General features: G+C 37.8%; 2 protein-coding genes across 2 annotated transcripts; one reads left to right on the top strand and one right to left on the bottom strand.

Moving 5' to 3' along the window:
* Nucleotides 1-219: 219 nt before the first annotated feature.
* On the bottom strand, nt 220-21,753 carry LOC137966415 (putative DUF21 domain-containing protein At3g13070, chloroplastic). The gene is made up of 14 exons (XM_068813011.1): nt 21,191-21,753; nt 20,080-20,177; nt 19,897-19,987; nt 16,542-16,619; nt 16,283-16,386; nt 16,053-16,131; nt 12,083-12,222; nt 11,319-11,397; nt 11,143-11,206; nt 6,914-6,960; nt 5,787-5,852; nt 3,238-3,354; nt 2,895-3,074; nt 220-1,975 (listed from the first exon to the last, which is right to left on the bottom strand). Exons 1-14 carry the CDS (start codon nt 21,728-21,730, stop codon nt 1,742-1,744), a joined length of 1,917 nt encoding a protein of 638 aa, XP_068669112.1. The 5' UTR covers nt 21,731-21,753; the 3' UTR covers nt 220-1,741.
* A 262-nt stretch (nt 21,754-22,015) lies between these two features.
* Nucleotides 22,016-24,491, top strand: LOC137966414 (pentatricopeptide repeat-containing protein At4g16390, chloroplastic-like). The gene has a single exon (XM_068813010.1). It carries the CDS (start codon nt 22,104-22,106, stop codon nt 24,231-24,233), a length of 2,130 nt encoding a protein of 709 aa, XP_068669111.1. The 5' UTR covers nt 22,016-22,103; the 3' UTR covers nt 24,234-24,491.
* The last annotated feature ends 278 nt before the right edge of the window (nt 24,492-24,769 follow it).

Here is a 24,769-nt window from a genome sequence, read left to right on the forward strand (position 1 = left end):
AAAATTTTGCTTCCGTATTAATTTTCTTGTATTTTTTAAAGAAGATTAACATTTGAGCACAGTACTGGTGATAGAGAAAGCAGAAACATTTCTGAGAGTGAAAGCGATCCAGTACTAACCATCTGAATACGATGATGACCCAAGAGCTGAAAGTGATTTCATATTGGTGACCAACCACACACTATATCTCAAAAACCTAAAAATCTAATCTCTCTTAAATTGCCTTGGGGTTCAGAATAGACATCATCGAGTGACGTTCAAATGGATGTAGATTGTTTAGCTGCTTAGAACAAATGGGAAATGGAGATAACCAGGTATTTTCCTCTGAATGCATGTGCGGAAGAACAAAGTTCAGGTCAAAGTGACAAATACTGAATGGATTACAAGAAATAAAGTATGAGATGAGAAAGGAGATTGGAGCTCATGTATTACCGGAGAATCTGTCGGGAGCTAGTGATCTGCGAATGTTTCTGTCCTTTGGGTACCGGTAGCTTGAGAATAAAATATGCCGAAAAAAAGAGAACATGAATACGTGTGAAGCTTATGAGTAGAAAGAATAAAGAAAACAATGGAGTAACAACAAGAGCAGCAGCAGCATCAACAGCTTTCTCACCGTCCTTGCCATTCCAGGCCAAGAACTGAACGACAAGAAAAAAGGTGGGAGCTGTAGAGAGAAAATGACAAGCATGTTTTTACTCAGTTATTCCTCATACTTCTCTCTTCCCAGCCTCATCTACTCCCAGATTTATTCCTTCTTGAAGACTTTGGCTTGTCTCTTCCTCTACTGCACTGGAAAAAGAATTTTGGTGAAGACAGAGAAGGAAAAAGACATGATATTCTCTGAAGCCCACCAAAAAACACATCTTCTCCGAGGCAAAAGCCCTTGAGAGATGACGACAAAGCCATCACTCCATCCATATTCCCCTTAAAAATCCTTTCCAAATGCTAGAGTCCGACCGTCTTTGGACTCATTCTCCCACCATTTTGCTCCTCGAAGGTCCTGCCTCCTTTCACATCCACCAACCAGAGCTTCTTAGGAGAGCCGCAGAGCATTTCCTTATTGGACTATGCATCTCTCCTGCCGATTCTCCTCTCTTTTAGACCATCCAGAATCAACAGAAAAGGACAGAATGTAAACAAACCAGTGCTACATGACAAGGCTCATTTCCTATATATACACAGCCATCTGAGAAGGGCTCAAAGACTCAGTCTCCACCAATTTCAATCTGTAATTGGAATTCACAGACAGAGATCTTAAATGGGCAGGCAAAGTGGCGCTGACCCCACCGCTCTCCATTATTCCATTGCTCTCCTGCAAGAGAGGTTCAGACAATTGCAGAGAGTTAAAGAGATGAGAGAAGAAAGAGAGCTCCTCAGAGTATTTGCACAGGCTGAACGGGTAGGTACTACTTCACAATGTGAGCCATTCTTCCACCCTGACTTAATTCTTCCCTGCAGGCCTCACCAAGCTTCTCTCTCCCTTCGACCTGATTCACAGTTCAAGTGTCAAAACTCTCAGTCTAATGAAATGGCCATGTTGACAAGCTTGTCGCCCCAGAAAGCTGTTTCACACTCCAATGCTCGCGATACGGATGTAGATACTTCTCTCCATCTGTAGGAAGAAGTTCATGCGAGTTCCTTTTTTCTTTTTCCTTTTTGTTTTCATCCATAGTCTATTTCTCTTTTTCTTTTTCTTTTTTTTTTGTGTAGTAAGACTGAGAAAAGCCGGATGGTACTGTAACTAGTATTTAATGATATTGTCATGGTCATCAACATGTTCAAGATTTATATAAGGATTGGAATAACCATCCTCAAACGAAATTTTATCGAAGTTCAATTTGTTAGAGTCACTTGATGCCTGTTCCGTTTCTGTAGGAACCAAATGAGTTACATCCTTGATCTCCATCTGTTCATCCACATCCTCTATTCTTTCAAATCGTATTGCACTCACCCTCCTTACATTTCCAGCCAATACCTGTACAGGATAGAAATGTGTCAATCAAATCTCAAGGCCCATGACTGAAGAAGCTCCACATAAGAGAAAAATCACAAAATACTCAATACAGATGTAAATAGAGGAAGGGTATCGCACTTAAAACTGGACTATTATTTAGCTGACTTCACTACTTTTCTTGCTATCTGACACCAATCTATACAAATCAACAGAGGTCAACTGGTCCTAATAGACAGTTTACCGAGCTCCTTTTCCTGTTTATTTAAAATTCTCATCAGATAGTCAACCTCTTTCCTCTTTTCTCAATCCTACTCTTCTTTTTTGCATGTGTTCATGTGTGTAGATGTATGTATATCTGCATATAAATGTCTTTATGTATGTTTCCCCTTTTATTTGTGCTGAACAGTTATTCCAGTAATTCATCTTTTCTGCTCCAAAGTTCCTTCTGGAAATCATGTAACTGCTCCTTTCTGAATATTGATCGTTATTATTTAAAAAAAGAAAGAAAAATGAAATACCCATTTTGAATTGAAGGGTATTTTGAAATTCTGAATATTAAGGCATAAAAGCTTTTCACTGAATGAGGCATTGTAAGCATTCATAGGCATTTCACATAACCCAGCAGACAATCCATCCATTTTCAGTCAGTAGAATGCTTAAAAAGCACAAGAAAAATAACTCTAACCATTCATTTTTTTATTATTGTTTTTGTTCTTATTATGTGTACATGTGTGCTAGCATATGTGCGCTTGTGAGTGTCTGTCTATGAGTCTGTGCACGTCGTGTTTGCATTTGTGATACCTGAAGAGTGTCAAAATCCGACACCCTTGAGTAGAATTTGGAAACCCTGACGCAGATAAAACCTGCAATTGTCCTCATTTCTATTTATTTCACAAATTTTTAACTTCTAAAAAGCACACATAATTTGCAAATCTTATACCTCAAGTTTGAATAGCTGGTGTTTCTTGAGAACCTCTTCTTGGCCAGATTTGTTTTCACTATATTCATTGTTCTCTTCAAAGTCGTCATTTTCAAGTACAACCTTGATAATCTCCCCAGGCTTAGGAATGTATCCAAAAGCATCGCAGACAAAGCCAGACACAGTCTCGTATTCATGATCCTGCAAGAGTACGTGAAAGAAAGAAGAGTGGAAATGAACATTTGAACAATAAATGCAGCACTAAAAATCACAAACAAAATGAATTAGCAACCAGTAATATGGAAAGACAGAAATAAAATTACAAAGAAACAAGAAAAGAGAACTGGTTAGACAAACTTCAAACCTCTGGTAGTCTGATATTTAGCTCTTCTGACAGCCTATCAATCGACGTATTTGCACCAACATCATATACTCCTGCAGATCGTCTTACCACATATCCAGTTTGTTTTTGGATCCTCTCCTGCGACATTTATAGACATGGCAATGAACATTGAAAGCAGAGCAAATTGAGCAAGTGAACAAGCCAGGGAATAAAGCACTTTTGATCGCTTCAAAGCTTCCAACTTGAGCATGAGAGGATAGTTTCATTTAGCATGTGATAAAGCAAAAGTGGCTGTCCAAGTTAGGTGCCATATGATTATAATAGGGGAGTTTTATGTAAAAGCTAGAATAACTTTAGATGGGACTCGTTAGATATAGAGAAGAACACTGTCCAGAAGACGTAACTGTGTGAGAAGACTAGGACAACATATAGAAAGAGGTAAGTATTCAATTTCTTAACTGAAAGAATTAACAAGTAAGACTCTGTATGTTCACCAACCTTTGAAGGAGGAGGCAAGTGGATAATTGGTTTGTAGCTCATGATTTTCCTTCATCCCATCCAGTGAAATTAGAAGTTTGTTTTTAAGTTTTTTCTGGGAATGTTGATTACACCCGCATACAACACCCCAAACCCCTGCAAGACAAACCCGAGATTTCACACTAAAAACCCCTCCTTGAGACTGGTGAGCCAAAGGCTCAATCCACATCAATCTTTAAGTACTAATGTTAAGATTCCTATTTCTTTTTTTTCTTTTTCAATTGTGGAGTCTCATTTCTTTTTATTTAATAGTGGAGTCCTATTTCTTTCTGACTGTTTACTAATCTTTTATAATTTATGAATAGTCTATTTAAGGAGGTTGAGTGATTGCTGAAAATACAGTTTGTCATGCCTCCATTCAGCATCACGCTTCTCTATTTCATCATCTTCTCTATGTTTATTCTAAAATGGTACCAGAGCTACTGGTTTGATGCAATCTTGGTCAATCTTATTTTCTGGGAAAGAGAAAAAATGGAGAAGCAAGACAACAAGCACACAACAGAAGAAGGGCCCAAGTTGATTCCATTCTTTTTCCACCCATTCTTTTCATACTTCCAGATTTTTATTCTCTTCACTTAATTTATTTTTATTATTTATATATGAAGAAATCACGTAGTAGGATAAATAATTAAATACAGGTTCCACTTTCTTTATAAAATAAACCCTTGGTATTGCAACATTACTTTAGCCCCTACCTCTTTAATATTCTGTCCTCCCATTAGAAAATTCTTCTGTCAGTTCCCCGAGTACTTGAGCTATTTTTCGCTAGTCCTGCCTGCTTTTTTACATTAAAATGTAGTAGGTTTGTTCCTTCCTTAAAATTGAATTACTTGTCTTTTCCAGAAAATTTATCTCTACACCCTCAGCTGTTGAGATTTATGATTAAAAACTTCAATTCAGTCCTTATCTTGATAAAAAAAATTTATACCACCCTATCTTTAATTACTTTGGCCTAAAATCCAGAGAATGACATTTACATATTATCATATTGTGCATTACTGAAAATTCTAAGCATTTTTTCGCCATCTCTGCTTCTTGTGGAGGAAGGAGATTTTGTCATAGTTATCAGCTGGTTTTCTTCCCTAAGAAGACCATGTTAGTAACGTTTTTCAGGCTGTTGTAATTGTTTGGAATCATGTCACCCAAAGTACAACCTTCATGGCCAATTCATTAGCTTTCAGATAGGGTACTTTTTTTTTTAAAGGGCCTTTCTTTTTTGCCTGTCATTGCATTCTTCCGTAAATTCTTTTCTTCCAATAAATTCTCAATTGTCTTTCTTTCAGTGAATACTCATTTTTCTTTAATTTTTTTTAAATTAATAATAACTTTATACCAAGTACCAACAACTAAATCTCTTTTCATCTTTCTTTTCCTAACTTCATAATCTTCTCAGCCCTTTGGAGTGATTATAGGAGACCAAACCCTTTTCATATACCTACATACATATAATGTATATATGTGTGTGTGTGTGTATGTGTGTGTGTATGTGTGTGTTTGCGTGTGTACTATTGAAAGTCCACTTCTTTTCTTCTAAATTCAGAATTGCTCTTTTTTCCTATATGAACCTTAACCGTTCGTGTAAAGATTAGATTGCCTACTTATTTTGGATTTGAATGAACTCATTCTATATCCATTCATTTATATTTATGTTGGAGTTCATAGGATGCTTCTTTTACTTTGACAGGTTAGTTGTGCCCTCTCCCTTATTACAACCGTGTCCCCTTTAACAAGTATCGTGTGGACTAATCACTCCACCCACCTTGATTTCAACCTTCGGCTATAAGTTCATATTATTGACTCAAACACACTGCACTATGGTATATCACTCAACCTAGTAACAAACTCAAACAACTCACACAACCCACAATCTAAGACAAAGACAAATATGTAAAATAAAAAAAGAACATCTTTATTGACTCAAACCCTAGACTCTATTGTAAGGTCATATATTTCACCAATTACTTAAAAGAAAAACCTTATTCAAGTAAACTGCATACAGATAACAACTGAAGGTAAAAACCTTAAATTCTTACCTTTGAGTCATTTTCGTCAAAGATTTCGCCAACAATTTCTTCAACAACATCTTCAACAGTGACTATCTGTTCACTCAAATATTGTCTAAAATAATTATAGGCATCAATACCTCCAAACCTTTGCAAAATCAAGTTCAAAGATTGTCAAAAGACGGATAAAAACTACATCAGCAAGTTGCACACAACACATCCAGGAAGTGGATTCTGCAAGAATCAACCAATCACATATTGGCACATCTCAAGCAAGCTTAAAGCATAAAGCAACAATAATTTATGGCTAACAACTCTTTAAATTGCTCAACCACGAACCAACCGGGCAGCCAAGTTTTCACGAACACAAACTACTCTAAATTACATAAGTTGCAGCCACTTGAATTTTGGAGCTGAAAAAAAGTGTTGTACAAGATTTTAAACTCAGAACTACAATGTCCAAGCTAAAACCCATGCTCATCCTTTGTGGCTAAAATAAAATCACATATAAAACCAACAGTAAACATTAATTTCATCTTAGTTTAACGCATGGATGTCCATATAATAACTTTTACTCCTTGCCTTATAAAAGATCAAGAAGCAAACCGGAACCAGAATCTTATGCAAGTAGGGTCATGCATAGGTGGATAGAAATTGTTTGATACACACAGCCCCCCCGGGTCCTTGCAATGCAACCAAAATGCCTGCATGAATAATTAAAGCAGGAAGAGGACAGAGACTCACCCAACTAAATGCTACAGAGGTCAAAAGTAGAATTAATGAAAGATAGGTTAGGAAACTAATCAGTCTGGAACTCTGCAAAATAGTGTCACTGAGAGTTTTTTCTTTAGTTGTGATTTCTCTATCAGTAAGGCATACAGAAATTTGAGATTTCTAACTAACAGCTTAGGTTTCTCTAGGAGCATTTACAGCTGTCTACTAATATGTTTGCCATAACCATCAATTGGAGTAGACCTTATACAAGGGAAGGCAGGTTCCATGGGTTTCTACAAACAGCATCAGATATTAAATGAAAAACGAGATACATAAAATGAATTTCTAACTCCAGGCACAACAGAATTGAACGAGATATTAGGGATACAGGAGCATACTCCCTCTGATCCTCCATATTCGTTTAGAACAACAGCCATGTGTACCTTTCTGATACGAAACTCTCTCAGCAGAATTGAGACTGACATCGACTCTGGAATCATCAGAAAATGACTCAAAACAGTAAGCATTAATTAACTAATTCAAGAATTTTAACAAGAGAAAAATCTAGTATGCACACAAAATTAATAATAATTAAAAAGGATGGAAAAATTTTATTGTGGGAGAGAGAGAGAAGGAAAAGAACTACAAAATAGGCTTATGGAAACTGAAGGCCTAAATGTGAAATCACAAAGGGATGGTCCAAGTGAAGTTCCACCAGCCTGTGGCCCCATGCCTGCCCTCCATGTTTCAGATGAATTGCTTGAGAGTGAAAGAAGATGCTGGAGGATAATTTCACACTGGTTTGAGCTTGGAGAGGCCTCCTACCTTTAGCTAGTCACTTTAGGAGAACACATCCTAATTTAACATGGTACTAGAGCAACCAAAACATGAGTTTGTTTATGTTTAGTTGCACATGTCTATATTCCTCATAACCAATGTATGTACATAAGCACATTCTCCATGTTTTGGGCTAGCTAATCAATTTAGATTTGTAGTGTGGGGAAGAGTTGGTGGGTTAAGGAAAAGACCCACCACTCAGTGCACACATGTGACTAGTTTCAAGCTAAAGTATCAATGAGTGAGGGAAAGTGTTGTAGGAGAATATTCTGACATTGTTAAGAAAGAAACACAAAAAGATGATTTAATATCAGTTAGAGCTTACTAGTAGGGAACAACGAGTAATTTTGGCAGGAGTTAAGCCAATTTAATAAATGAAATCCCCTGCAAGGAATTCACAATAGAAATGCCAACAGGGGTGGTTAAATAAGCAACCCACCTCAACCCGGCCCGCTCTTTGCAGGGATTAGCTTTGCCCATTAACTGCAGGGCAGGTACAGGTTAAACTTAAAAACCAGTGCATTTTGGGGCAAAGAGAGAGATAGGTCTCCCCACCCCAACCTTGCGGGGATATATGGCCAAGTTACCCCCAAAATTTTACGTAATGTCAAGTGTCTGTATAATAAAAAGCAATTTTTTTATAAAATACATGGTAATTAATGAACATAAAATTTTCAGCCTGATAAATATCGAGGCCTAAAAGTTCAACAAGTCGACACTGTGCCTTCCCTTCCTCCCCCTTCTAAAAACAATTAAAAAAAAAAACTAGGGGCACTTATGGAATGAGAAAGTCAAAGTATTAGGAGAAACTTTGGCTTTCTCCTCTCTTCCCGGCCTTTTTTTTAAATGATGCTGATTTTTATAAAATCAAAAGCTTAGAAGAGCAAGATTACAGGGGGGGTTCACTTTTTCTTTCCTCCCTATTCGAAGCCTAAGTCTTAGAATGCATAATAAAAAAATTCTTCATTTCAGACAATTCTTTTTTATTTTTTCCATTCTTTGTGGCCAATCATGTTTTTTTTCTCACATCATTGTTTTGGTTTTGTGCTGCCAAGAATTTCCAGTGGCTTGCAACTCATCAGAAGTCAGAATCCCCTTTTTTGTTTCCCAATGAACCAACAGAGAGAAAGGATATATTTTTAAACCCTTACCTTTCTTCATGAGAATTTATGAAATAATTTTTATTTTATTTATATTTTTTAGGTCAGTTTATATTTTAAGCAAGTTACCCTTTAAAAAAAAGCAAAAAAAAGGAGTAATTCTTGATAGAGAAACAATTCTGTCACTTCTGCAATCTTCCATGAGTTATTGTCAAACACCTCGACAATATCACCAGGTCTAATGGTCTCTACACCACCTGAATGAGGTAATAGTGACAATTTCCATATATAATTTCAACACAGCACCAGGAGCGTGAATGCGTCTGACCTTTCCCATTAATGATATTTCAACTTTTCTCTCCTCCCCCTTCCTGAAACACACACCTCGGGATTACAGTTCTTCTCCCTGTAATTGGAAGTCAAGGGTGGAAGACTGAATTCTTCCCAAAGGTTTCAAAGATAGTATTTTTTGTTGTTCAACTACCCTGAGATTTAGGAAGCGAAGTAAAGTTGAAGTGTTGAAGAAGACTCAAGCGCCTTCACGCTCTTGGTGCTGTGCTGAAATTATATATGGAAATTGTCACAATTACCTCCTTCAGGTGGTGCAAAGACCATTGGACCTGGTGATATTAGTGTTTGACAATAACTCATGGAAGATTGCAGAAGTGTCTAAAGTAATTCTCTCTCTATCAAGAAACTGACAAGACAAAGAACATGATTATGAATTTCATGCAACTTTAATATATGAATTTCAGCTGCCAATTCATCATTTTCAGGAGGAGAGGAGTCTCTCAAATCTACCCTCTCACCATGAGTTATTGCCAAACACCTGAACAATATCACCAGGGACCCAATTCCCTGCATTTTCCCGAGGGTGAAGTTGGAGTCTTGTACATCTCGCATCCAAAGGCCTAAATATGATACTTGGGGCTAGCCACAAGCCTGTAAAGCCTGCTACATTCAATGCAGGAAAACTTGATCCTTGTGAGAGATCTGCTCTCCAATACTTGACACATAAAAGCATGAAGCTTGTTTTATGTGGGTATGATGTACAGTTTCGAGACTGGAGAAGGCTGACTTCATCTCACTGATTGGAATCAGTTGGCCTGTCATGTTTGAACCCTTCTATTTAAATCAGTGGCTTTAAACAGCTCAAAAGTTCAAACCAGCCCAATCAATTGAACTGATTGATAATGTAAAGAAAATAGAAATGAAAGATTCATGTTAGCCATGTGTTTTTTTTGGGTATAATTTGATTATTCTCAATTGCTCTTATTTTTTCAAGAAGGATTTTGTCCACTTTTACCTAAAGCAAGATAAGATTGGCATTGCGTACTAAAAAAAAATGTTAAGTTGGGTCCAAGGCCCATCCCAAAATGACTAGCCAACTTAGGAAACCTCTTTCCCAACTAATAAACTCATAAAGATCTTTGTACTCCCTAATCCATGTGGGACTATTCCTTAACTCTCCCCCTCACGTGTAGGCCCTCTTTTGTGGCTCTACAAGTGGATAATTTTAGGTGTAGGCCCTCTTTTGTAACTCTACAAGTGGATAGTTTAAGTGTAGGTCATCTTTTTGTGGCCCTACAAGTGGATAATTTTAGGTGTAGGCCCTCTTTTGTGGCTCTACAAATGGATAGTTTAGATGCAAGCCCTCTTTTGTGGCTCTACAAATGGATAGTTTAGATGCAAGCCCTCTTTTGTGGCTCTACAAGTGGATAGTTTAGGTGTAGGCCATTTTTTGTTGCTCTACAAGTGAATAATTTAGGTGTAGACCCACATATGAGTACCCGCTTTGATACCATGTGAAATTGGGTGAAAGGCCCATCCCAAAATGACTAGCAAACTTAGGAAGCCTCTTTCCCAACTAATAAACTCAAGATCTTTGTACTCACTAATCCATGTGGGACTATTCCTTAACAAAGACAATTTAACAAATGGAATCCCATACATGGCATTGACAGATGGTTCATCCTTAACCAAAGAAACAACTTGGAATTGGCTAAATGGACAACATATGAGCTGCAATATCAAAAAAGAAGATAGAAGAGATTATATCTTAAATGCAGTATTGGAGACCAAGCCATAAACCAAAGAGATTCCTTCTATCATTTATGCGCAATCATTCACAAGGACAGACCGAGTACGATCAAGAACAATGAATAGATATGAAGGTGATTGAATTAGTTATGATAAATGATACGTGATCGGTGATTGCTGAAAAGGTGAAGGCAAAGTTCTACAAGACCAGCTGCTAATTTAACCACATCACAAGAGTATAGTAGTGGGGAAGCATTGTTAAAAAAGTAGAGGTGAATATGCAACAAAACAAGGACAGGTAAAATTAAATAAAATCAAACTAATGGACAGGACAACAAAGAAGACGTTTAAGATGGTTGAAGCATGTTTAAGAAGGACATGAAGGGCAAAATAAAAGAAAGCCAAATCAAAAAGGCCAACTGGGCAAAGAAAGCACCAAATGATGGAGCCAAATAGGGAAGGATTCATATAGCCAACTCAAACAAATCGAATTAAGACTCTCATGATGATGATGATGATGATGACAAGGCTGCCTTTTATTGAAAAACAAACATACAAAGGAGAAAAAAATGGAAGTAATATTTTTTGTTGACCTATGTCATGCTTGCTTTGCTTTCTGTTCATGCCGTCATTACCATAATATTAATTTGGACGCATAGTAGCACATTTAAGAGAAAATACAAGCAAAATATTACCAATTACAAAGTATGCCGACTTGCGTGCAATATCTCCAACGGTCAAACTTCGTAGTTGATCAACCTTCAAAATCAGACATCATATTTTGTCAATCTACTGAAAGGTGGCATGAACACCTGCAGATAATGCTAGTAAGTGTAGATAAATTGAAAAAGACAGAATTCACTCTGTTCACCTTGTCAACATATTCCAGCATGTCCCTCGCATAAGCAATACCCACAATATTGTCAACACGCTGCTCGAAAACTGGCACCCTGGACAAATATTCCATGTCTCTTAACTACTGAATTAAAAAGGTAAACACCACTGGGCATAAAGATATAAAGCCAGGTGCAAGTAGCCTGAGATTGAGATTGAGATTGACAAGGTTTTGCATGCACAAAAAGCTGATGTGACCTAAGTAAACTGATTAAACACCTAAATATAGATGATACTAAACCCTAATGCTCACAGCCTAATGTGAGTTTTTTCTTTTCTCTGAAGATTTTGATTTTATTGATATAAAAAGAACACAATACAAAGAGAATCAAGACAACAAAGGAATATCAAAGGCCATCAGAAAGTTGCAGTTTTTCTGATAACAAGGAAATCAGCAAGCAAGACTATCCAAGTTATCACCAAGCCATCAGTAATATTTGGAATCTTGCCATTATGACTCAAAAAAGCATAAGGTACATGAGCAGTGTCAGTAGACCAAGACGGACCATCCTCAAAAATCAAGGTACCATCAAGGCGGGCAGAAAGTATCACAAAGAAAAGCACCAATGTGGGCTCCAATGAAGTCCTTCAGCATGAAAGGCACCAACAAACCCATGTGACCCAAATATTATTTCACATTATTAATCCATCATAAATTTAGAGATACCAAGACCCTAGACATACCCTTTCTCCAGAAGCATATTCAAAATGTAGCCCAAACTAAACTGGCACTTGACTTACCTGGAATATTGATGAGCTACCAACAACTCGTAGAAATCAATCAGATCAGCACTGGCATCAATTGCAATCACATCGACTAAAGGTGTCATCACCTCCTTCACATCAGTATCCTTTATCTCTAACACATTTTCAATCATATCCTGAAACATAACTCAATCTTTTACAAATTAGAGACCAAGCAATCATTTGTAAATTAAGAGAAAAACCATAACAAGCTATGGTCTAGAATTGTTCAGGATATTGAGGGAATTGTTCATTTTGTGTACTCTGCTCCAATTGGTTACCATAACTTTGAGGAGGCTGAGTTTTAATTAGATTGTACTTTTAACTTCTCTTTAAACTGTACTTGGAACCACATCCCTAGGTCTACCAATCACTTGGCAGACACTCGAGCTAAGTTGGGTGTTCACTCCAACACCTTGTTGTGAAGGAAGGTCTGCTTAGTTAGATTTGTATATTTTTCTCCATCTTTTATAAAAGTTTTTATATCCTTCATCAAAAAACAGAGAGAGGGGGGACTGCCCTACCCCTCCCTTTCTGTACGCAGAGTGGGGAGCCCTTGTCCTCTTTGTGTGTCACAAGGGTCCATTCCTCGTCAATGAAAAAGACAGCAAGAGGGAGGGAGGGAGAAAGTGCAACTCTGCCCCTCCCCTTCTTTCCCATCGATAGGGGAAGGACACCCCCCCCCCCCCCCTCCCCTCTTCACTCTGTCAATTGGCAGAAACTATCTTATTGATTGGGGAGGGATATGAATCTACTAAAACAAAATTATCACGTACCATAAAACCACAATAAGCGTGTGTCACACGAAATAATATGACAATGAATCACATGGGTTGTTGGGAAACTCAGAGTCACTAGACCAACAACACTAAGTCTCTATGGTTATTGGCCCCACCAAGAATGCTCACTTTTGAGTGTATTCTCAATCTGGGGAAAGTATACCACTTGTGATTGCTACATACCCAAATTAACAAATGGCATTAGATTCCTATCCCACAACATTAGATTCTTAGTGCATCGTTTTCTCATGTTGGAGTCTCTCGACAACCCATGTGATTCACTCTCACATCATTTCTTATGTAAAGCAGCCCTATTGATGGTTTCTTGGGTGCATGATATTTTTTTTAGCCAATCCAAACCCTTGATTGGGCCACTTCAAGGGTTCAGTAGTTGAACCATTCACTTAGTAAACAGCCATTTTTTTGCTTCCACACAAGTTTTCAGATTTCAAAACTAGAGATGGGAACAATTTCGGCTAAACCCAGTCCAAAGGAGCAATCTATTTCACTAATTAAAGATCTAGAAACTCAATTAGCCAATGCATCTCAATCATGGTTTGCTGCTCTAAGGATATATGTTCATATTGTTTGAATTGTAGTACAATCATGAACAATCTCCCGGGAGCACTCAATTGATAAGCTGATTTGGAAGCCCACTTATAATGGTCGATTCATTGTCACTTCGGTTTACTCTCATATCAGAAAGCAAGACTACAATACTCATGAGCACAAAGCAAATCTGGCTTGGAAACTCTCAACGCCAAGCAAAATCAAATTCTTCGTATGGTCAGCCATCAGTGTACAGATTCTTGCTTCAGACAACCTTCATAGAAGAGGCTTCACTGCCCCCGATCTTTCTTGTCCCCTTTGCGGTGAGTGCAAAGAGACAGTCCAGCATGTCCTCTTACACTGTGGATTTTCGTGGCAAGTTTGGATGAAGATCTTTCAAAAAATCGTGCCCCAACCTCTTTGGCACCTTTGAGATGGTTCGAGGGATTTTCCTTCCTCGACTGGGCAAGTTAATTATTTCGGCTTGTCTTGTGCATATTCCATGGTGCATTTGGCTCGAGCGGAACAACTGGAGATTCAACTCCAAAGCTAGCACCCCAAACAACACGGTTTCTCATGTCGTCAGCCTCATCTCGAGTTGGTTTCATACAAAGAAGATTTTGCCACTCTATAGGGGTTTCCCTTCGGGAAAATTGGAATTTGATCGCTCACATGTCTGGCCCCAACAGAGCTCCAAGAATGGCTATCTAGGATCCTCCCCCTTGTGATTGCATAAAACTGAATTTTGATGGTAGTGCTATTGGATGTCCTCGTTCAGCAGGAGCAAGTGGTGTGTTCAGAGGTCACAATGGAGAGCCTATTATTTCTTATGTTGGTCCGGTGGGCATTGCTGATTCTAATACTGTTGAAGTTAGTACTCTGTTGTTCGGCCTCCAAATCTTTAGGGATCGTCTCCATGACAAGTTAATCATTGAAAGCGACTCGAAGACGGTTATTAGTTGGTGTTTTAAGGAAAGCCTCTCCCCTTGGCGCCACTGGCCCATCACTGATATTATTGCTGACATTGTATCTTCTACTCATTGTAATTGGAATCTCATTCCTAGATCAGCCAACTCTTTGGCTGATAAATTGGTAAAATTCGGAACTTCCCAGCAATTTCTTATTGTTTGGGAAGGCTTCCCTCCCTTGTAATATGCTGTTTTGAGTTTTTGCCTTAATAAAAATCAGCATCATTTAAAAATAAATAAATAAATAATGAACAATCTCATAGTAAAAAACCTCCAATGCCAAATGGGATCAGCCACTCCAAATAACCAGCTTAGAAATAGCATGTTTATCCACCAACAATTAACGAAGGTGCAACCCCCCCCCCCCCCCCCCCCCCCAAAAGTAACCTGTCAATGAAGGAAAATAGTCTAGTTGATCGAAGAGTTCCAATCTATTAAAACATAATTATTGTGCACCCATGAAACCACCAATAAGCGTGTGTCAAATGAAACGATATGACAATAGATCTCATGGGTTATTAGGAAGCTCAATATCGCAGACCAACAACACTAAGTCCCCAGAGTCACTGGCCCACAGTGCATACTCAATTTGGGGCAAATATGCCACGTGTGATTGTTGTATACACAATTTAATCAATGGCATTGGATTCATATCCAGTGAAAAAAGGATTCTTAGTGTGTCGTTTTTTTTTTATAACTGAAGTTTCCTGATAACCTACATGATTCACTACCATATCATTCCTTGCACAATAATTTTGTTTCAACTAACCCAAACCCTTGATTAGGCCAATTCACAGGTTCAACAATTAAACCAATCAATCAGCCACTTTTTTGCTTTCACACAGGTTTTCAATTTCAAAGTTGGCAAAGGGAACAATTTCAACTAATCCCAATTCAAATAGCCAATCTAGTCCAACAATACAAGATATAGATGTTGCACAATTAGCCAATGTATCTAAAACTTGGTTTGCTGCACTAAGGATATGTTTCCAAGTCACCTGAATTGTAGTATAACAATGAACAATCTCATAATAAAAAACCTTAAACACCAATGGGATCAATCTCTCTGGATAACAGCTTATAACAAGCAACGAATATCCACCAACAATTAATGGGGGAGAAACCCTTCCCCACCCTTTTTTATTGCACATCGCAAATATAATCATTAATCACACCTCCTATGTCTGCTAGATGCAGATATCAAAGTGAACATCCTGCAGGAGCAGTTCTCCACAAACATCTACATAATAGTACATAATGGTTTTTCACTTTTTTTTTGGAGAAACTTATTATTTAATTAGAAATAACGGATTTTACCATTGAGATTTAGAGAATTTCCAGGGTCATGAATCGTTCAAGCATTAATATAAAAACTATAATAAATCTTATGTGCGTCTAATTTAGAATTTTAATTTAACAAAGAAAGAACAGTATTATCTTAATTCCATCATGAAATCTCAAAAACTTCTATGTGGAAGAATCAACTTGTTTTGCTGATCTAAAGCAGCCTACTTTTGAGAAAAGAAATATTAGAATCATAGAAAACATAATTGCAACAGTAATAATCCAGATAAAAAATTCAAAGCAACATAAGGAAGAAGATATAATTGATATTTAATCAATTACGTCATACAAAAGAAAAACCACACAATCTGTAGCTATTATTATCACCTGATCTTCTTCTTCTATCGACCTTAACTCTGCTCCTCCCACAACCAACTTCATTTCCTCTTTAGTTACATATGGTTCGCTACATTAACAATCAATATACTGTGTCAAAAAACTATATTCTTAATTATGTTTAAACATTTATTTAGTTAGACAGCAAATCAGAATTGTAATCATAAAAGAACAGATGTTCACGAATAAATAGAAAATGATTGGAAACAACAAAAGACTACCTTCCACCTGTCAGACCTAGTATCTTCAAGACGCCCATAGAAAGAAAAATAATGACTCTTCCCAAGGGATAGACAGCCAAAGAAAGCCATGCAATGGGTCTGACCTAATGTTTTCAACAAACTTTGGTCAAAAAGGAATTCCAAATAACAGCCGGCTCCACCCTTGCAAAGATTTGGCACAGCTATTTATCTAAATAAACAAAAATGTGAACCAATTAAAGCACATCTCAAAAATTAGATACAAAAACTTTCACCTTACCACTACCCTTGCAATCTCAATGGGAACTTTAGCTGCCACACTTCTAGGAGTAATCTCTGTGAGGAGCAAAACAGCAACCTGAAATCGTTCATAAGGAAAAGCTTCAGTTTTATGACTTCAAAGCAATAAGGTATCCACAGACCCCAGTTTTGTTGGCAAAGACTACTTTTTCCTTTTTCTTAAACAAACCTTTCTTCATCATCTCCCCTTAAATAAATGGTTCTTCTACTTTCAAACCATAAAAAGAGAGATAAGTAGGTGCTTAGATAGAGTATATTTTTGGCGTTCTATATCATTCCACTCCGCAAAAAGATCATCTGAATCTTTTCTTTGTTTTTTTTTTTTTTTTTTTTTTTTTGACAAAGATCATCTGTACTTGTTATATAGTATTAAAGAGCCATCATTTTATTAATTAATTAAATAGATAGTCACAGCAAATAAACAAGAAAACATAGACCTGTATGACTAAGGCAGAAACTATAGGCTTCTTCTTATCTCCTTGTTTTCTTTTAATGTAAACAGAAGGATTGGAAGCACCAAATCCCAGCCTTTCACCTTTATTGTAGCTGATACTAAATCAATCTTGCCTTATTCTCCCACTGCTGTTTGATTCCATCGTAAAAGAGTTTTAAGCACTTATTTCTCATTAACATTTGCTCAACCAGTCCAGGAACCACTTAAGATGTTGATGGGGGATGAGTAGGTAACAAAGCATGGATTTTAATTGTCGTATCAGATATCAGTAATTGGAAACGAGAAATAGGAGAATTTTTTTTTGAGAAATAAGTGTGAATGTATACTGAAGAAGAAATAGGAGAATTGAGAAGAATAATTTAGAAGAAGGAAAATAGGGAAGAAAGAAGAAGAAGGGGAGAGAAGGAGAGACCCAAAACAGGGAGATTTCAAAAATTCATTATCAAAGCTGAATTCAACACTCTTCAAAAAAAAAGAAGCTAAATTCAGCATCCTGTTACAGCTTTTAAATAACTAAAATTTAAATTTAAATTTCAAAATAGATAAGATCACTATCTGATCAAATCCAGTAAAATCAGAAAAGATAAAGTAAAATTATAATTGAAATTTAAAATTCAAAATATATAAGATCACTATTTGATCAAATCCAATAAAATCAGGAAAGATAAAATAAAAATAATTTTAACCATAGTTGGTGGGTCCACTAAGGCCTAATGAGCATACTGGCATCCCCACCAAATGTAGATTTTAGGGGAATCATTTGCCTTCTGAGGACCCTCATGGCCTCCATCATGCTAGGAGTCTGTTTTAGGAGTCTAACTATTATTTTTGTGTGTTTTTATTAAAAGTACAGTGGATTAAACATTAATAAGAAAGGAGTCTAGATCTCATAGGCTCCTGTGTGGGCTCAGGAGAGAGTTTTGTTGGAAGAGGATTAAGTTAGTATACGGGTTGGCAGAGTTAGGTGAGTGCTACAGGGAAGAAGCATGAGTTAAGCTGTTATAAGGAAGAGTTGTGGGTACCACCAAAAAAGTTGTACTAGTGTCTTTTCATTGTGAAGACAGCACACCACAGTTGTAGTAGTGATTCCCAAAACCAAGAACCTTCTCTTGTGAGTTAGAGTTTGACGAGGGCAACTATCGCTTTTCACATGCAAAAACTTCCCTTCTACCTCTAGACACTCCATTTCTCTTTTTCTCTTTTATTTTTGACTTCAAATACCCCCAAAAAAGAGTTGTGACATATCAATTGCCAAAAGATAGCTTGTGGAAGCTGGGCTAATGTTTCTTGTAAGGACAGTCAGTGGTTTCTGAAGGCTAACCAAGAGAAAGTTAACAAGAAAAGTTGAATACCTGGATCCATCGAATATGTTTCAAACTTTTTCAATCATAGGGGTTATAGATTAATAAAATCTCATTGTTGTACTCATCAAATTATCTTCCTCTGTTTTTATCTCTAGGTAGCTTAACTAAATTTGCATCTTTAAAAATAAACTCTTAGTTGTTGGTGCGGGCAAGTGCATGAATGTATGTGTGTGTGTGTTAAGGTGATAACATTGTTGTACCACAAACTTTGGCGTGATTTCATCAAACGGGAGTGCAGACAATAACAAACACTATGACAATTAAATATTCAGCCAGGTCAACCTAGCATGATAAGTATATGTCAAAAGTTGGGTGCAAGGCCCATCCCGAAATGACTAGCCAAATTAGGAACTTTTTTCCCCAGTTAATAAACCCAAGATCTTTCTACTTGTTTTCTCATGTAGAACATTTTTTTCCAACACTCCCCCTCACGTGTGAGCACTTTTCCTGGTTCCTATTACACATGGACAATCTAGGGTGGAAGCCCAAGTCGGAGCACTTGCTCTGATACCATATCAGAATTTGGATCCAAGGTCCAACCTAAAATAACTAGCCAAATTACGAACCCAAGATTTTTCTACTCATTTTTCCATGTGGGACAATTTTTTTTCCAACAGTATCCCTTCAGTATTTTTTTTCCTATGTGTGTGTGGATTATGCAAGGTGGCATCAAGAACCAGCTGACATGGAGAAACTCAAATACATTGACACCATATCATCCAAAGATTACTTCCACATAAAGTGACAATATTGTTGTACAACAAACTTCAGTGTGACTTCATCCAATGGGAGCATGGGCAATAACAAAACACCATCATGACTAAATATTCTGCTAGGTTAACCTGGTACAATATGTATTCATCAGTATTCTTTTTCCCAGTGTGAGTGTGGTCTATGTAACAAGGGATAAAGAACCAGCTGACACGGAGAAAATCAAACACATATTGACACCATATCATCTAAAGATAACTGCCACATAAGGTGATAGTATAGCCGTACAACGAACTTTGTGTGACTTCATCAAATGGGAGCAAAGAGGAATAACAGAACACTATGATGACTGAATATTCTGCTAGGGTAACCAGGCATAATATGTATCCCTTCAGTATTTTATTTTTATTTTTTTCTCAGGGGGGAAGCATCCTATCAGTTTTGTCATACTTTTCTCTTTAATTTTTAGCTTCTCTTTGGCTGCATTTTTTTCTTTTTGAATCTGTAAAAAAGGACGAACCTTCAAGTCCGTATAAAGACCCACTTGTTCCATATAGAAAACTAACTTTCTTTTTGGAAGAGATCAGAGCAAGTAACAGATGTGAGCCACCTTATTGCATTTAATTTCAAGTGAAACAGCCCAACATGTAACTTCAGAAAAGTGGATAAAATAAAAAGTATGACAAGCAATGACATCAGAGTAAAACCAAGAATTGAAAAAAGTAAAAATAATTAAAAATATTTTTTTTAAAAATATCAAGGTTCAAACAGAAAACCCAAGTATACAAAGTGACGGTAATACATACACTCACAACTCCAATTGCTGCAGCAACTCCAGCTTCACCAAAAATCAATGCAGCCTCCGTCACAAGTACAGTAACCCCAACATTAACCGTGCTAAGCAAAGAACACAAATAGAGCAAGAAAGATTATGAGCTCGGAGCAAGTATAAATTGCAGAAAGTCCAAGCATATGAATAGAAGGATTACGTTGTTCCAATAAGAATGGATGTAAGAAATCGAGTAACATCATTCTGAAGCATTGTGAAAATGCCATCCCCAGGTTCTTCTTCAGCTAGTTCATGCACCTAGTTTCAGATGAACAACAAGGGGTGACATAAGCATCCAATATTTCTCAGTAAACATTTGGAAATCATAAAATAAAATTATGACCAGATATTAAACTGGAATTCCAACTGATAAATAGCAACAAATGGGTAAAAGAGACAGAACAAAGGATCAAATCAAGCTCCCTCCAAGTAATGCTCTACTCTTTTTAAATTGAGAATCAAAATTTAATGCCTTTCACGAAAAATGCATGATTTATTTTGAATGACAGAATAGATTTTCAGTAAATAAGCTTCAGGGGAGCTAGTTTCTTTCGATAGATTCAGATCTCAATCAATATGTAAGACCACACAAGAAAGATTTAAAGGATAAGCTTGTTAGAAGAATTTCCTACAATATTTTCCTAGACGTAATTTGAAGACCAAAAAAGATTTCACTAAATTAATTTGAATGGAACAAATATCTCTCTTTGCTCATGATAAAGCCTTACAGGATCATTTTATACAATTACTTTGTCAAGCTCCTCAAGCTTTTATACTCTCGTCCGGCTCTAGTACCACAGGCGTACTTTTCCCTGAGTGCGGAAGAAAATTCTTTAATGGCAACAATAATCATTCCATCCAACAACACTCAAAGCTAGGTTACCCAGGATCTAAATTGTTTGTTGAGAGCTCTTGATAATTGCAATGTGATAGATGTAGAAAGAAAAAAAAAAAGTTGACCTTTTATCAACTTGTATGAAACACAGAGTGGCACTAAAGTTTAAAAATATGAAATACAAACAGTTATGCTTTGTGAGGAAGCAAATGTGATGTAAGTGTACAAGTAATATTTACCATAATGTAATCAGAATACTGTCCACGAGAAAGTTATAAATATAGATATAATTAATATGCGTAAATATTTTTTAGATGCCCCACAGGCATTAGATAGACAACATGGTTCCTCATCTCAACCTAGAGCCATTGACGGGAATGTTTAACAAATTTCTACAAAGAACAAGTAATTAAAAAAAAACAGGATAAACTCTTACCATCCATGGCCACAACGTTGCAATGGAAGTCTCTGCCATAGAAAAAAAGGCAGAAGCCCCTAAAAGAGCAGCTAGAACCAACCACTGCTCCCTCAAAACACACAAGACCTGTAACAATTTGGGTGAAACACCCTTAATAGACAACATACTCCGCTCGAAGACCCTAAGAGCTTCTAGAACAAACGCACCTCGACGCGAAATTATGAAAACACCACAAATAATCGCCACAAAAATCAAACCGCCCCTTGCCAAAACCTTTAGGAATCTATTATCCAAATCCGGAATCAAGTCCTTGTCTGCCGCAGCTTTCAGCCGGACCCTTCGTCCAAAAGACCAAAAGCTCCGAACTTCAACCCCGCCAGACGTCCCAAATTTGAAAGGCTTATGGCCGTTCACCGAAATTCGCGACGACAAATGCGAAATCCCCGCGGAAGGGCGAGAGGAAGTTCCGGTTCGGGAACTTGCCACGCCCAACAACGGGCATTTCCTACCGGAAATGAGATGGGGACGCAGAACCGCGGCGGGAGCCGCCAAATCCATGCGGAAGAAATTTCGGAAAAAAATCAAACTTTGACAGGTTTTGTACAAAAGAATGAATGGATGGTGACGCTGTTAAGACTTGAGAAAGCTCAGCGAGTCCCAACCATAGTGATTCACGAGGGGACCCGGTCCATCAAGACTCGGACCCACATGAAAATGCCCTATTTTGCTATTATTTAAGACATGAAAATAGTCCCAAGATGCTCGTTATAACAAGTAATATGTTTTATCCGAGTCCCGAGTCCCGAGTCCCGAGTCCCGAGTCCACAGTCGGCCGAGTCTATTACAGACGGGGCAGGCTTCCCTCGTCGCTGTTTCAAGCAATCTGATAAGGCTGCTTCCCTCGGGGTGTCAATGAAGATTTAGTGAAGAGATGGCCCTCAATATTTCTTCGCCTTCTCAGTCCTTCCACGACCATCCCTTCAGCAATCCAATTTCTCGTTCTTCAGTGCTCCAAATATCCTCCTCTTTCCAGCCGTGGAACACCAAAGTCGTTCGCACCTCTCTCAAGTTCGTGTCTCCCAGGACCGCTTTCACTCCCCATGCCCACAGCCCTCTAACAACCCAAACTCCGTCTCAGGAATCATTAAATCCCACACCCGACTCTCCTAAACCTCAATCTGTTCAAAACCCGGGTAGAAATACCTCTTCGCGGAACTCTGTCTGGGTAAATCCCAACAGTCCCCGTGCCTCGCGCCTTCGCCAGCTATCGACTGAGGGCAGGTACTCCTCTCTGGTGAAATTGTCTGAGTCTTTGAACGTATGTAACTCGACTGAAGAAGATGTTTCCAAAGTTGCTAGTATTTTGGGGGAAAACCCATTAGAGCAGGATGTGGTGATTGTGCTGAACAATATGGAGAATCCGGAAAATACGATTCTTGCGCTTAGACATTTTCAGAATAAGACTAGTCTAAAGCGCGAGACGATTTTGTACAATGTCACTTTGAAGGTTCTTAAGAAGAGTAGGAAATGGGATAGGGCAGAGTGGTTGTTGGGAGAGATGATTCAGCGAGGAGTTAAACCAGATAATGTTACATTTTCCACTATAATTAGTTGTGCAAGGTTATGTTCTTTGCCCAGTAAGGCCATTGAGTGGTTTGAAAAGATGCCCGAGTGTGGGTGTTTACCTGATGATATCACTTTCTCTGCGATGATTGATGCTTACGGGCGGGCAGGTAATGTTGAGTTGGCTTTAAGTTTGTATGACAAGGCAAGGAAGGAGAGATGGCGGCTTGATTTAGTGACTTTCTCAACCTTGATTCGGGTTTATGGGTCAAGTGGCAATTTTGATGGGGCTCTGAATGTGTATGAAGAGATGAAAGCTCTAGGTGTTAAGCCAAATGTAGTTATATATAATACTATACTCGATGCCATGGGGCGAGCAGGAAGGCCGTGGCAAGTTAAAACAATCTATAAAGAGATGAATGATCATGGGATTTTGCCAAATTGGAACACTTATGCTGCACTGTTACGAGGGTATTGTAGGGCTCGTTATCCTGATGATGCGCTTAGTGTATACAGAGAAATGAAGGAGAAGGGGATGGAGTTGACTGTTATTTTATACAATACTCTGTTAGCTATGTGTGCAGATATTGGATGTGTTGATGAAGCTGTTCAGATTTTTGAAGAGATGGAGAAATCAGAGACTTGTCAACCTGATAGTTGGAGTTTTTCTTCATTAGTTACAATATTTTCTTGTAGTGGGCAAGTTGTAGAGGCAGAAAGGGCTTTAAATAAGATGTTAGCAGCAGGGTTTGAACCTAATATCTTTATTCTGACTTCAATTATCCAATGTTATGGGAAAGCAAAAAGAACTGATGATGTGGTCCGGACTTTTAATTGGCTTTTGAAACTGGGAATTACTCCGGATGATCGGTTTTGCGGGTGTCTTTTAAATGTGATGACTCAAACACCAAAAGAAGAACTTAGTAAGTTAGTTTCTTGTGTTGAAAAGGCTAAGCCTGATTTGGGTTCAGCAGTGAAGCAATTGGTGGATGAAGAAAGTGAGGCTGGATTATTGAAACAAATGACTAGAGAATTATTGGGAAACATTAGTCAGGAAGTGAAAAAGGCGTATTGTAATTGCTTGATTGATCTATGTGTTAATCTTGATCTAATGGAAAAAGGTTGTGAATTGTTAGACCTAGGGCTTGAGCTTGACATTTATAACACGATACACTCCAAATCGGCTACCCAGTGGTCTCTGCACGTCCGAAGCCTCTCATTGGGTGCTGCTTTAACAGCTTTGCATGTATGGATAAACGACTTGTCCAAATCACTAGAAAATGGAGAGGAGTTGCCCCCCTTGCTTGGAATCCATACAGGTCATGGCAAGCACAAGTACTCAGAGACTGGGTTGGCAACTGTTTTTGTGTCTCATTTGAAGGAATTGCAGGCTCCATTTCACGAAGCACCAGATAAGGTTGGCTGGTTTTTGACCACTAAAGATGCAGCCAAGTCATGGTTAGAGCTGAGGAAGACTGATGAACTAGCTACAGCATAGGCTATAGAAAGGTTGAAAGAGCTGTTGTTTATTTATTTATGAATATAGTGCTTGACCTCATTGTGTATGTTAAATTTAGTGTTTGACCTCATTGTGTTTTTGAGATTTTTTTAAGTGTAAAATTTAGAGTTCAGTTCCTTACATGGATGAATTGAGCTGAAACATTTCCTATCTGACGGCCCCCTTAAGGAAGATTCTTCACAATGCTAGCCGTTTTGTCGCAAAAGATTTTATAGTAGGGTTGGAAATTAGAGGTTCTTTTTTCTTCTTTACCCCTTCTCCATCTTCTCTTTCTGAGTAAGTGCCTTTCTAAGTTTAGTATGAGTTGAGAATTGTGATTGTCTAATTGCATTTATTGTGAAGCCACTTCACCTATACATATTTTTGCCACCCTATGCTGTTCCCATCATCATTTCTTGATTATATTTTCTTATTTTATAGATTTTGTTCCCTATGAGAAGTGTGGTATAGCAAGGCTGGTGCTTTATTTTTTTTTATCTTTCATGGACAAATTCTAGAGCTGTTTTTACCAATTT

This window comes from Aristolochia californica, unplaced genomic scaffold (genome assembly GCF_029961685.1).
Source record: "Aristolochia californica isolate CCGP_79_NKW_82.1479 unplaced genomic scaffold, dmAriCali1.0.hap1 SCAF_5, whole genome shotgun sequence".
NCBI lineage: Eukaryota > Viridiplantae > Streptophyta > Magnoliopsida > Piperales > Aristolochiaceae > Aristolochia > Aristolochia californica.